Source organism: Benincasa hispida, chromosome 1 (genome assembly GCF_009727055.1).
Source record: "Benincasa hispida cultivar B227 chromosome 1, ASM972705v1, whole genome shotgun sequence".
Taxonomy (NCBI): Eukaryota; Viridiplantae; Streptophyta; class Magnoliopsida; order Cucurbitales; family Cucurbitaceae; genus Benincasa; species Benincasa hispida.
The window spans coordinates 75874746-75887407 of NC_052349.1; the positions used below are offsets into that span (position 1 = coordinate 75874746).

Consider the following 12662-nt stretch of genomic DNA (forward strand, 5'->3'; position numbering starts at 1 on the left):
TTCATCGATGAAAATGTACACTTGGAGCATCTATATTTGAAGTGTTTAAGGAGAAACACCCATAGAGGATTTCTGTAGTTAAAAAGGCCGATGACTAGAAATTTTCAAAACATTACATAATACCTACTACTTTCACTACAAATTTGACACATCATTAAATGATATATTATTTATTATTAACTTAATTTGTAAATCTTACATTATTTTAAATGTTGCCATTACTATGGTAGTCCTGTTGAACCAGCCACGCATACAGCAACAAGAACACAGGCTCCGACGAACAATGTCAGCAATGTAGGAAATGGAATTCACACCGACGTACGAACTAGGAAAATCTGCAAAACAGAACCTCGTGAAAGAAGGCTGAGTTGTGGATCTTGCTCTCTTTAAGATGTTTTGCGGCTTCGTCCGGAGTGCAAACAGTTTGTAGTAGATGTCATACCGTCCCAAGGATAAAATAACTAGATAAAACCTTGTCTCGATCGGAACTACATTGAAAGCTGATCGGAATTCTCATACCCCTTTAGACAAATCATGCTTAGAAAACGTGAAGGGAAAAAAAAAGAGAAGATAAGCAGGAAGAGAAATTGATTTCTGATTTCTACCCTCCTTCTGAAGCACTGAAAGTGATTTTATAAGCCTTGAGAGTGTGCTTCAAAAGGATAATGTGCGTATGTACACATAGTGTGAGAACAGAATGAACGACACGGAAGACTAGCAAAGTTCAGATGACTGAACGAAATGAATGATGATTTTTCTTATGTTTTTAAAATAAAAATAAAAATAAAATAAATAAAATATTTTAAAAAAAAATAATTTCACACACGTGTCTCGTCCGACCGGACGATGACGCGTGTGTGAAATGACCACCATACCTATATTTACCTACCTCCTCACCCCTTTTAAAATTTAGGTAGCTCTCGAGTCTAAATTCACAAGAAAAGGTGAGGTAAATAAGGAGATTCTCGTTCTAAAATTAACTAATGTATAATTCTCTACCTCCCTTTTCCTTTGTTTTAAAAAATATAAATTTTCATCAACAAGTCTTATAATTTTTCTAAGAGAAAATGGGGCCAGGGAGGAAAGTGAATGGGAAGAGCAAGGAAGGAGAAGAAATTATCTACACTATAATTTTAAAAAAAAAATAAATTAAAATATCATTTTCATGAGATGTGTTCCATTTTAGTTTCAGTAAAAAGTTAAATTTAGTCTCTGCATAGGATTATTTTTTTTAAAAAAAGAAGAATTATAAGTAATTTCAATATAAATTTTAGAAACATATTCACGTAGTATGATTTATTGCATGAAAATTAAAGGACAACCGTTTTAAACGAAATTGTAGAAAATATTTTTATGTATAACAAAATGTCTAAGTCATCCATGAAAGATAGTAATATTTTGCTATATTTATAAATTTGTTCAACCACTTTCTTATATTTGGAAACCACCCAAAATTATTATTATTATTTATTAACTTTGTGAATTAAAATGGAACATTTTGTGAGTGTATGGATTAAAATTGTTATCAAAGTATATATTAATTTTTGACTTATATATATTATTATTTTGTTAATCACAACTCCGTTAGCCTATCAAAGTTATCATAGTTTAGATGTTAATTATTAATGTGATTTTATTTTGAATCTAATTGAGATTATTACTTTGTTAAGATATAACAATATAACCATAAGCAAAAGGAAAACCAAAACTTTTACTATACATAGATGCAATATATATGATTAAGAGATTGATATAAATAAATAGATAATAGATATAGATTTTCAAAAGCAGAATTAAAAAAAATGAAATTATTTCAAACTGTAAAACTCTTGAAATATTTACGAGATATAGCAAAATTCCAGTAATGTCTATCTATGTCATATTGAAGTTTATTGACGTCTATCACTTTTAATTCTAAAATTTTGCTAAATTTTGTAAATATTTTTATTCATTTTTTTATATTTGAAAAGAGGTCTTAAAATATTTATTTATTTAATAGGAACTTGCATTTTAAAAATTATTTAAATATGTAACTTTTGAAAACCGATTTATAAAAGTCAAAAAACACATTCCTAATAGAATTCGAGAACAAAAAACATGGATAAGGATACCTATGATGAACAGTGAATTGATTCGTTTCCAAATTCTTCGTTAAATTTCATCTTTATATATAGTTAAAGAGGAAGACGAAGACAAAGCATCAAAGCATCCTCCCATTCCCATCTCTCTCGTCCGATTCTCTGCACCCATTTGAAGCTTCCATTCTTCTTCCCTCGCATCCATCTGATTACAATGGCCATTAATCACCTCCTTCGTTCCACTCTCAGGTCTCAGGTACACAAATCAATCCCCCAATTCTTCTTCCTTTATTCCTCATGATTTTCGTTTTTTCTCTATTCACTGTTTCCTTTTTGATTTTTCATGGTGACGCTTTACTTTTCCTTCTCTGATCGAATCATCATCATCGTTGTTATTATTTTCTTTGTGCTTCATTGGGGGAAAACGCATCATCAAAGCATGATTGAAAAAGGGTTACCGTCTTTTTTGCTTTTTTCCCCAAATCGAGGGGGGTTATTCTTCTACTGCCCCTTTTCTTTCCTGGGCAGTTTTTTTTCTTTTCTTTAGTTTTCTTTGTTGTTCCCTGCTTTTATGTCGAATACATCCATAGTTTCTGATTACCGATTTCTTGTGAGGAATCGAGATCAAAGGCCTCTTTGAACAGTAATGTTGGAAACCAATTTGTTTCCCTTAATTATTTTGTTGATTGTGAAGTTGGTGGTTTGAGTGACGTGTGTTGACTTGCAACTAAATTTTCAGCCCCCAAATCCTATCAATTGATATTGTATCACGAGTTCAAGGGAAACCTTGTTTTACTAGATTTAAAAGGTGATCACACTGAACCGGTGACATAAATTCATTATTTATTGTTGCCCCTTTTTATATAAACTTCATAATTTGCTTTTCCTCAAAAAGGTGAAAGTACTTTGCTTTTCCCCCTTATTTTAATATATTATATTATCTATCATTTGATATAAGCCATGCCGATTGAGAACCTGATTCTTGGAATGATCCAAATGTTTTTCAATTATGATGGCTCTTTCTTTTCTTTTAACTATAAAACATATGACCTTTTTTTTTGGGGGGGGGGCAGTTTGGTATCTTAGGAAAAGCCGTCACTTCTTCTAGAAGAGCCTCACAGGAACATGGCATCTTGGCTCCTTTCTTGTCCCGCTTACACAGTACAGAGGCTTCAGCACAAAAGGAGGATTCAAGGTAAATTGAGTGAACTTTTAACTTTTTAGGCTTTCCATTATTTATTCTGTCCTCGTGTCCTCAAGCATGATTTGTGATAACAATGCTTCCTTGGATTGCACTTTGTCTACAATAGAACTAAAATTCAGTTGAGTTTCTCATTGACCACAAACATGCTTTAATTACAGGTTCAAGGGGCATGATATGCTTGCACCTTTTACTGCAGGATGGCAGACCACCGATGTTAATCCACTAATTATAGAAAGATCTGAGGTATCCTTCATGTATGTCATAAGCATAATGATTTCTAACAACCCAATAGATAATAATAAAAGAGAAGATATGTTCATTTTCTTTTGGTTAATTAAAAGAACCTTTTATTATTATTATTTTTTCATGCTACTTTGGATTCCGTGGTGATACAGGGTTCATATATATATGACATTGATGGAAGGAAGTACCTTGATTCTCTTGCCGGCCTATGGTGCACATCTTTAGGTACAACAAAACTCATTGTTTTATCCTGCTGGTTGTATGTGTTGTGCTGATTCTTTAAGAAAATATTTGATTTAATTGTTTATCTTTGGTTAGGTACAATAAATGTAGTATGTGCCTACTAATAGAAACTCTTGTTCTAGATATATTAAAGCTGAGCTTCAATATAGTTCCCCATAATACATTTGATTATGTTGGGAGTTTAGGACATAAATACTACACTGATATGTAGTATTCAAGACTCCTAATATAATTTGGAGTGTTTTAGAACTCTTGGGGATAAAAAAAAAATAATAATAGAAGGATGAAAATTGAGTATATTAGTTTGAAAACCTCATGTTTCTTTACTTTCGAATTCTCCAAATGATAGTCTTCAGTTTAAATCTGGCAAACGTAAAAGGATTGAAGAATTCCTAGGCATAAAATGAACTGAAATTTTAGTTTGATCCAACTTTCCCCCCCTGAATTCTTTGTTTTTTTTGTTAGTTAACCAATGTTGGAATTTTTAGGGGGAAATGAACCACGACTTGTTGCAGCTGCAACGAAACAATTAAATATCTTGCCATTTTACCACTCCTTTTGGAATCGTACTACGAGGCCTTCTTTGGTATGCTATGTAACCTTAACTTCTTTTGCTTTCTTTTTACGATAAGAAAACTGACTTCACCATTGACTTTGCCACTCTATTAGAACCATGCTACTAGATCTCCTTTGGCGTCTTTTATAGTCATAAACTTTCTTGACTTTTCTTGTCAATACAAAAACTCAGCTTTTCAATAGTTTGATTCTTTGTTGTTCATATATGACAGGATCTGGCAAAGGAACTGCTCGAAATGTTTACAGCTAGAAAAATGGGGAAAGTATTTTTTGTGAACAGTGGTTCAGAAGCCAATGATACTCAGGTTCTTTGTACTCCAAACAAAATTTCTATATTATGGCTGTCCTGTCACAATATCTATGTGAGAATTTAAAAATATATAACTTTCAAAACAGACTAATATATTGAGGAGTTTAAATTACGAAGAGGAGTTAAATTATGTACACTAAATTTCTAGTATATTTAGAAAAAACCTTCATCATCTTCTTTTACTCCCTAACTTTTTCTCATGATTCAATTTTGTTTCCCAAGGAATTAAATAGAACAAATAAAGGAAGAAAAAACTATTAAACTAACGTTACTATCAAGGTTTATTAGCTGTTAAAGCCTTCCTTTGAAAGCTCTGAAATAAAGGCAACCAATTAATTCATTTTGTGCTTTGTAATAGGTGAAGCTGGTATGGTACTATAACAATGCACTTGGAAGACCAAATAAGAAAAAGTTCATTGCTCGCTCAAAGGCGTAAGCTCCAATCGCTTGGCTAATGTTGATTTGTATCATTTCCTTTGTTCTGTTCAATTAATTTTCTTTTCATTGCACTCTTCTATTCAACAGGTATCATGGTTCAACATTAATATCAGCTAGTCTTACTGGGTAAGTTAAATGAAAAGGAAATATTCCTTGTATCTCTTGTCAAAAGAAACAGACAGTCAAATATATTTTTTTACAGCCTTCCAGCTTTGCACCAGAAGTTTGACATTCCAGCTCCATTCGTTCTGCACACCGATTGTCCACATTACTGGCGTTACCATCTTCCAGGTTATTATCTATGCTTGGATATACATTTAGTTCACTTTCTATGATTTTTTTTTTCAGCCAGTAACTTGAGAATATCCATGTCAGGTGAGACAGAGGAAGAGTTTTCAACCAGATTAGCCAAAAACTTAGAAGACCTTATAATCAAGGAGGGACCAGAAACGGTAAAACTTGAATTCTGTACTTCAAATTAGCATATGACATGACACCATAATTGACTCTTTCTCTCCTGTGTCTGGTTTTCTTCCACTTCAGATTGCTGCGTTCATAGCTGAACCTGTCATGGGGGCTGGTGGTGTGATTCCTCCACCAGCTACTTATTTTGAAAAGGTAAGCTCTTTGTATAATAAGATTAAGTAAAAGTGTGCAACCGTAAGACTTTCCTTGTTTAGCTGCCTATTCTTTAATTCTTTTTCATATTATGTTATCATTTTTTTTTTGGTCTGTTTATATTTGTTCTAATTTTCCTTCTAGATAAGATGATTACATAATATTGAAGGAGGATAAGTGAGATATCAAAATTAGAATAGTATAAACCTGTTCTTTGATTAATAATGAAAAAAAGGAGCGAAAAAGAAAGAAGAAAGAAGAGAACTTTAAACTGCAAAAATATATAGGAAAGAGTTAATTTATTAACACTTGCATTGACCTAAACTATGAGGATTGGCTAATTGTGGCGATTACTTGAATAAATTCTTTCTAATAACACTAATAAGGAAAATATGAAGAGAAGATTGAAGTATTTTTTTTTATTTATGTTGCAGATCCAAGCTGTGGTCAAGAAGTATGATATACTTTTTGTCGCCGATGAGGTACTTGCTAATTACATTTTTTGTCTCACCATCTCACTTTGATTACAGTAATGATTTCAATATAAATCAGGATCTGTTTTCAACATTTTTATAGGTCATATGTGCCTTTGGAAGACTAGGGACAATGTTTGGATGTGATAAATACAATATCAAACCAGATCTTGTATCCCTTGCAAAGGTGAAGTTCAAACATATTCAATTTTAGCAGATATCTTATTTAGTCTAGGCTTTTCATTGTTTTTCTTGAGCTTGATAGTGGATTGGACTTTGCAGGCACTTTCCTCAGGTTACATGCCTATTGGAGCTGTTATTGTAAGCCCCGAAATCTCTGATGTGATTCACTCTCAAAGCAACAAGCTAGGTATATTCCTTATTCAAGAAACTAGTTAATAATCTTCCAGTCCAGTGACACACCTATTCTTTTTGTTCAATAATATTACTTCTAGGTTCCTTTTCTCATGGATTTACTTATTCTGGACACCCGGTCGCATGTGCTGTTGCAATTGAAACACTCAAGATTTACAAGTAAGTCCCTACTCCTGGGATTTTTGAGTTTTACTTTCTATTGATTGAGAATGACTGAAAAACCTTAGAAGTGGACAAACATTTCAAAGATCCATCATTTTTTGATACAAGAAAACTAAAAGTTCATCAAGGTGGTCCTACTTTCTATTTGATTCAATCGGTGTCCTTGGTCAAGGATGAAATTGTGATTTAAAATAGAGAATATATTCAACTGTTCATGATACAAACTCATATATAGGATGCAGTGCATATATTTAAAATTGCCATAGTAGTGCTGAGTTCATTTCATTTCATTGTAGGGAAAGGAATATTGTGGATAAAGTAAATAGCATCTCCTCAAGATTTCAAGATGGCCTAAAAGCTTTCTCTGATAGCCCTATCGTTGGAGAGGTAAAGAGAGTTGCTCAATTAATTAAGTTTGACTTGTGAATTTGGGGCATCTTCAGATCTTCAACAACCATTATTTTGCAGATACGGGGGACTGGCTTGATCTTAGGCACAGAGTTCGTAGACAATAAATCACCAAATGATCCATTCCCTCCTGAATGGGGTATGTTTTATGTAATTCCCATTGTTAGTGATGCATGTTAATGACTTATATCTGGAAAACAACTTCCTCAGAGGCAAACTTGAATGTCTTGAAAACAAAAAGTATCTTGATAATTTGGATCAATTAAAATGAGCTTAAATCTTCGCTAATTTTGGATCAGCTTAACCTCAAAATAAAAAAAACTCAGGAATTTGGTGGATCTTGAATCTTGATCTGGCAGGGTCATACATTCTTATACTTACGGCTTGTTATTTGCCCTGATATAAACAGGAGTTGGTGCATATTTTGGAGCCGAATGTCAGAAAAATCGTATGCTAGTTCGTGTTGCAGGGGATACTATAATGATGTCACCACCATTTATCATCTCTCCTCAAGAAGTTGATGAGGTATCCCTGAAAGCTAATAATATCATGATTGAGGAGTTTCGATCCACATCTTTTGTTGGAATTTGATCCACTGTTTTTGTTTCCAGTTAATCAGCATTTATGGGAAGGCACTGAAGGCTACGGAAGAGAGAGTTAAGGAGTTGAAGGCTCAGAGGTAGCTCCAAATAGTTCACAACGAATGGCCTGAAGGAATCTACTCATTTTTAGTAGATACTCGCAAGGAACAAAGAAGTCCTTATCCCTGATGGCCAAATGCTTGATGGTGGCGAAACGTTGATCAGCTTGTGTCTTAAGACATGAGTGGTACGTCTGCAATCTCCACAACCCCCCTCCCCTACCCCCAAAATATATATATATAATTATATATATATATATATATATTATATTATTATATATATATATATATATTATTTGAGTTACAGAAAGGCTTGGATGTTTGTTTAGAAATGTCAGTCAACTACGTGATTCTTTAGATTTTTAAGATAGTCGAATAAATTATAAAAGCAGCTTGATATGGATTTCAATGTAAAATTGTTCTATTTCTTATAATACAAGTCCTTTTGAGTTATTGAATCCTTATCAGACATGGTGAAGTGAAATACACATGAGAAGTGTTGGTTTCAGATGTTTATGTTTATGCATACTTTGGAAAAAGCAATCTGCAATTATGTTTATCAAACTGTAAGAAAAAGGAAATAATTATGGAAAACGATAAAGAATTATCTAATCAATTTGTTACTAATTTGAAGTTTGATGTTCCAATTAGGATAAGGACATATACTTTTGATGTCTATGCATTGTTTGTAAGTCTGTTGTTTAAGATAAAGTGCTACTTAGTATGAATTAGCAATACAGATAACCCTCCAAATTCCAAATTAAGAAATCAATGCTGGTAAAAGAGGTAAATTCTCTCACAGACGTCGAAAGAAAATCAGAGGGAAATTATCATATCTTTTAGCTTCCTTTTCTGTCGGTGAGGAAGTTAAGTTTTTAGGGAACATTGTACAAACCACTCCTGAATTATGTATTAAGTCGATCAATTAATCCACTCCTGAATTATGTATTAAGTCGATCAATTAATCCCCTGAAGTTTATCAAGTGTTGCAATTATGTCCTTGAGTTAGTATATTTCTTCAATTAGAAAAGGACAAATTAGTCCATTCACTCAGTCTTCTTCCCTCGTTCACACAAAGGGATAAGAGATCGGACTCGTCTTTTTCCATGACGGTTGTTGTTTAAGACTACGAGAATCCAACAAAACAAACTCTTCCCTTCTACCGCTCTTTGTTCCTTTTGCTGCTTTCAATTTCCATGAGATGAAAAACATGGAAACTAATTCATTTTTTTCTCTATTTTTTCTTTTTCCTTTTCACCAAATCTCAATTTTGTATCTTTCTATCAACAATACAATAATATCTCCAGAAATCCAAAACGAATCAATTTTTTTAAAAAAGAACCAAATGGGGTTTTTATCTCTCTTTTTGGGTATGGATATCCAAAGAAATTCCTCAGAAAATGGCTCCTTTGGCCTTGAACACAATCATTCACCAACTGATATATAGGCTTTGAAAGAGAGGAGGGCCAGAGAAATTTGATGGAAATTTGTAATTAACTAAGAGAAAGAGATCGAGAGAAGGGAAAATGAAAGCCAGAGAGAGGTTTAAACGAGTAAGGGGGAGAAAAAGAGCAAAGAAACAGAAAAGAAAATTGGATTATTGTTATTAATTTCTTTTTTATATTTAAGTTTATATGGATTCTTTAACGACCGTTTCTTCTCAGGCTAGTCTCTCCAGTTCATTCACACAGGGTACTCGATTCCACTGGCTGTCAGCGGTGTTGGCGGAGCTGCGAGATAATAGATCAACGAGAACGACGTGGAACAGAGGAAGGATTCACTATATAGGTGCAGAGGAGGGAGTGACAAATGCTTAGCCGGCTCGATTTGCGGCGGATATGGACAGGTTTTCGAGGGCATAGGGTTGGAGAAGGTTTTTTACGAGAGAGGGAAATTTGGTGAATGGACAATTTTGCCCCTTTTCTTTTAATTGAAGATCAACCAACACAAGGACATGATTGCAACACTTAATAAACTTTGGGGTTAATTGATCAATCTAAAAGTTTATGGGTGTAATCGTAACAAATCTCATAGTTCAGGGTTGATTTGTGCAATTTTTCCCTGTTCTTATTTAGGTCATAGTTTCGATTCTGATCGAGGTACATCGAGACGAATCATTAAAACAATCTAGAAAAGGTGCTATGTTAATGGTTTTTTTTTTGTTATTTTAACAATTATCTAAGTTTAAAATAGCATGGATAATTGTGTTGTTAACAAATGATTAATTAAAAAGAAAAAAAAAATTAAACGTAATATCCCTTTTTAGATGCGGAATAGGGATAATTGTATAGAAGTTCCAAAAAAAAAATAAAATAATAATAAATAAATAAAATCGATTTTGCCCCTCTTTTTGAAATTTAAGAAATTTGCCCTCTTACTTATATAATCATCAATCAACATTATCAAAATATCCTAAGAACTTGTTTGGAGCGCAAAGTTGAGTTATGAAATCTAAAGTTCACATATCTATGTAGTTTATATGTTTGTGTTTTGGATGCTGAGTTGAGTTATGAAGTCGGGGATATGTTGTACAACCTTTTTTGACCTATACTTTTCTCAAAACTATTTTTTTGGAAATATTTTTATTCAAAAAATCTACCTGTCTCTATTTTTTTTTAAAAAAGTATGGATTGCCTTAGAAATATATGTGTTGTTGAGAGTTTTGAAAAATAGAATTTAGGGTTTACTTTTGAATCATGCATTTGATTTTTTTTGCTTAACTTTTTGTTTAATCTTTTAATTGTACACATACTTTTTAAAATTTTTAACACTCAATTGAGGTGTCAACATAAAATCTTCACATATATTTTACAATTTTTTACATGTAACTTAGTATATGAGGTAGGAAAATAAATACTCGTATTAAATATAAACAACAAAATTACAATATACTTTCACATAAGTGGAATTCTAGACATTTGAGGAATAAAATTATTCTTTTATTCTTATTGAATATGTGTGATTTTGATCTTCTTATATAGGAGAGACCTTTTACAAATATGGAAAGAATAAAAGTAATAAAGGATAAATATGTGAAAACAATATTTATATACAAATATAGAAATTCCAATACCCCTGAAGCTGGTTTGAAGATGTCTTCCATAGCCAATTTATTAATCAATCTGTCATGCTTAGTAAATTAAAATAGTACAATTGCATTCATTGGCATACTTAGTAAATTATAACAATTATAAATTACCTAAGGTAGTGTCATGCTTCATGCAATTCCATTTCATTACTAACCATGTATAACACATATATAATAAGGTAATGAAATAATTAATAACATCCATCCATACATACATTCAACTATATATTATAACACTTGATATAAATGATGCATGACTATGTTATTAATGCATGCAAACATATTCTATAACACTTATATTATATGATGCATGAGCATGCTATAACAATTAAATCATGCAACTATATATTATAACATTTATAATATAATGATGCATGAATAATACATAACCTATGGTGTGATCCAGGGCATGAAACAGTTGAAGTTGGTGATTTGTTTTCCAATTTTGCATCTAGTCTTCCTTAAAACCGCTACCGATTCTTGAACAGAAAGCAGTATGCTTATTCACTATATGACATATATAAAATTTAAAATAAATCATATATCAAATGCATAATTTAAAAACAATTATTGGATAGAGATTGGACTTCTAAACAATTAATTAAATTAATATAACATTTATATTAATTTAATTAATCAAAAGTAACTATCTATTACAGAAAAATGGTCGATTGGTTCAAAACAAGCGAACCAGACCTTGAACCGTACAAACCGACCACCCAACGGCTGAATCGACCATAAATCGCTCGAACCAACCGAACCAGACATAAATTAGTCGAACCACAAATCGAACCGGGCGCGAATCGGATTGTTCTTTCCATCTTGCAGTGTTGCAACATTGTGACCTAGTGTTGCAATGCTACGGATAGAATGTTCTATTCGCCTAATCGCAGCATTGCAACGCTATTGTCCAGAATGCACTATACAGTTGCGACCAATCTCAAAAACATCCATAATTGTAAACAATACATTCCATTTATTCATCAACTATGAATTCAATACATAATGGAAGAAATCCCATCATGAAACTGTAAAATTCATTCTAAAAATGGAAAATTTTGGGCAAAAAAAATCCCGTTCTGATACCAATTGAAGAAGTCAGTGCAGGTTCACAGCGGAAGTGGGGATCATTCCTAAATCCTAATTTTTACAGAATGTGAATTTTACATAAATAAAATAGAATCATTATGCATTAAATTAAAATTACAACATGCTAAATATGAATAAAGAAAAGGAATAAGGAGACTTACCTTGAAGATCTTTGGCCACCACCACAAAAACTTCCCCTGCCAAGGAGTTGTGGATTCTTGGTATTTTGGAAGAAAGAGAAATTTAGTTTTAAGAGGAAGGAGAGTGAGAGCTTCAGATCTTTTCTCAGAGATTGTTTTTCTGTGTGTCTATATTTTCTTCTATGTGAAACTTAATGCAAGAAGAATATGGTAACCAACAATCTACCCGCTCCCGCTTTCACGTAGTAGAGAGAAAAAGGGGAGGGAGCTACAACTCCTTCCCAAAATTATTTTTTAAAAAAAAATAATTAAAATTTTTATTTCATAAAATAATAATATATATTTATATGATAATCACTTTGTCATATAATATATTTTAAACTATATATTATATCAAATATAACATATAACTTATAGTTTAATATTGTATCAAATACAATATAATCTATAGTTTTCATTCTCCCATTAATGTACAGTATTTAATATAAATCTCATTTATACTAAACTTAGTTATATGAATCCAATTCACATAATTAATATTTGAATTATATTCAAATATTTATTTCCTCTCAAATAA

General features: G+C 32.1%; 1 protein-coding gene across 2 annotated transcripts; it reads left to right on the forward strand.

The window, feature by feature from the left end:
• The first annotated feature begins 2081 nt into the window (after positions 1-2081).
• LOC120086830 (gamma aminobutyrate transaminase 1, mitochondrial-like) lies at positions 2082-9950 on the forward strand. Of its 2 annotated transcripts, XR_005484343.1 has the most exons (20): positions 2082-2334; positions 3152-3273; positions 3441-3525; positions 3678-3750; positions 4257-4354; positions 4557-4649; positions 5013-5086; positions 5180-5218; positions 5295-5383; positions 5468-5544; positions 5636-5710; positions 6145-6192; positions 6287-6370; positions 6466-6553; positions 6639-6717; positions 7017-7107; positions 7189-7267; positions 7538-7653; positions 7740-7956; positions 9433-9950. XR_005484343.1 is itself a non-coding variant. In XM_039043639.1 (19 exons), exons 1-19 carry the CDS (start codon positions 2293-2295, stop codon positions 7809-7811), a joined length of 1524 nt encoding a protein of 507 aa, XP_038899567.1. In that variant the 5' UTR covers positions 2082-2292; the 3' UTR covers positions 7812-7999. The 2 variants fall into 2 exon arrangements, 1 of the variants encoding a protein (XP_038899567.1); XM_039043639.1 differs by lacking the exon at positions 9433-9950 and having other exon boundaries at positions 7740-7999.
• The last annotated feature ends 2712 nt before the right edge of the window (positions 9951-12662 follow it).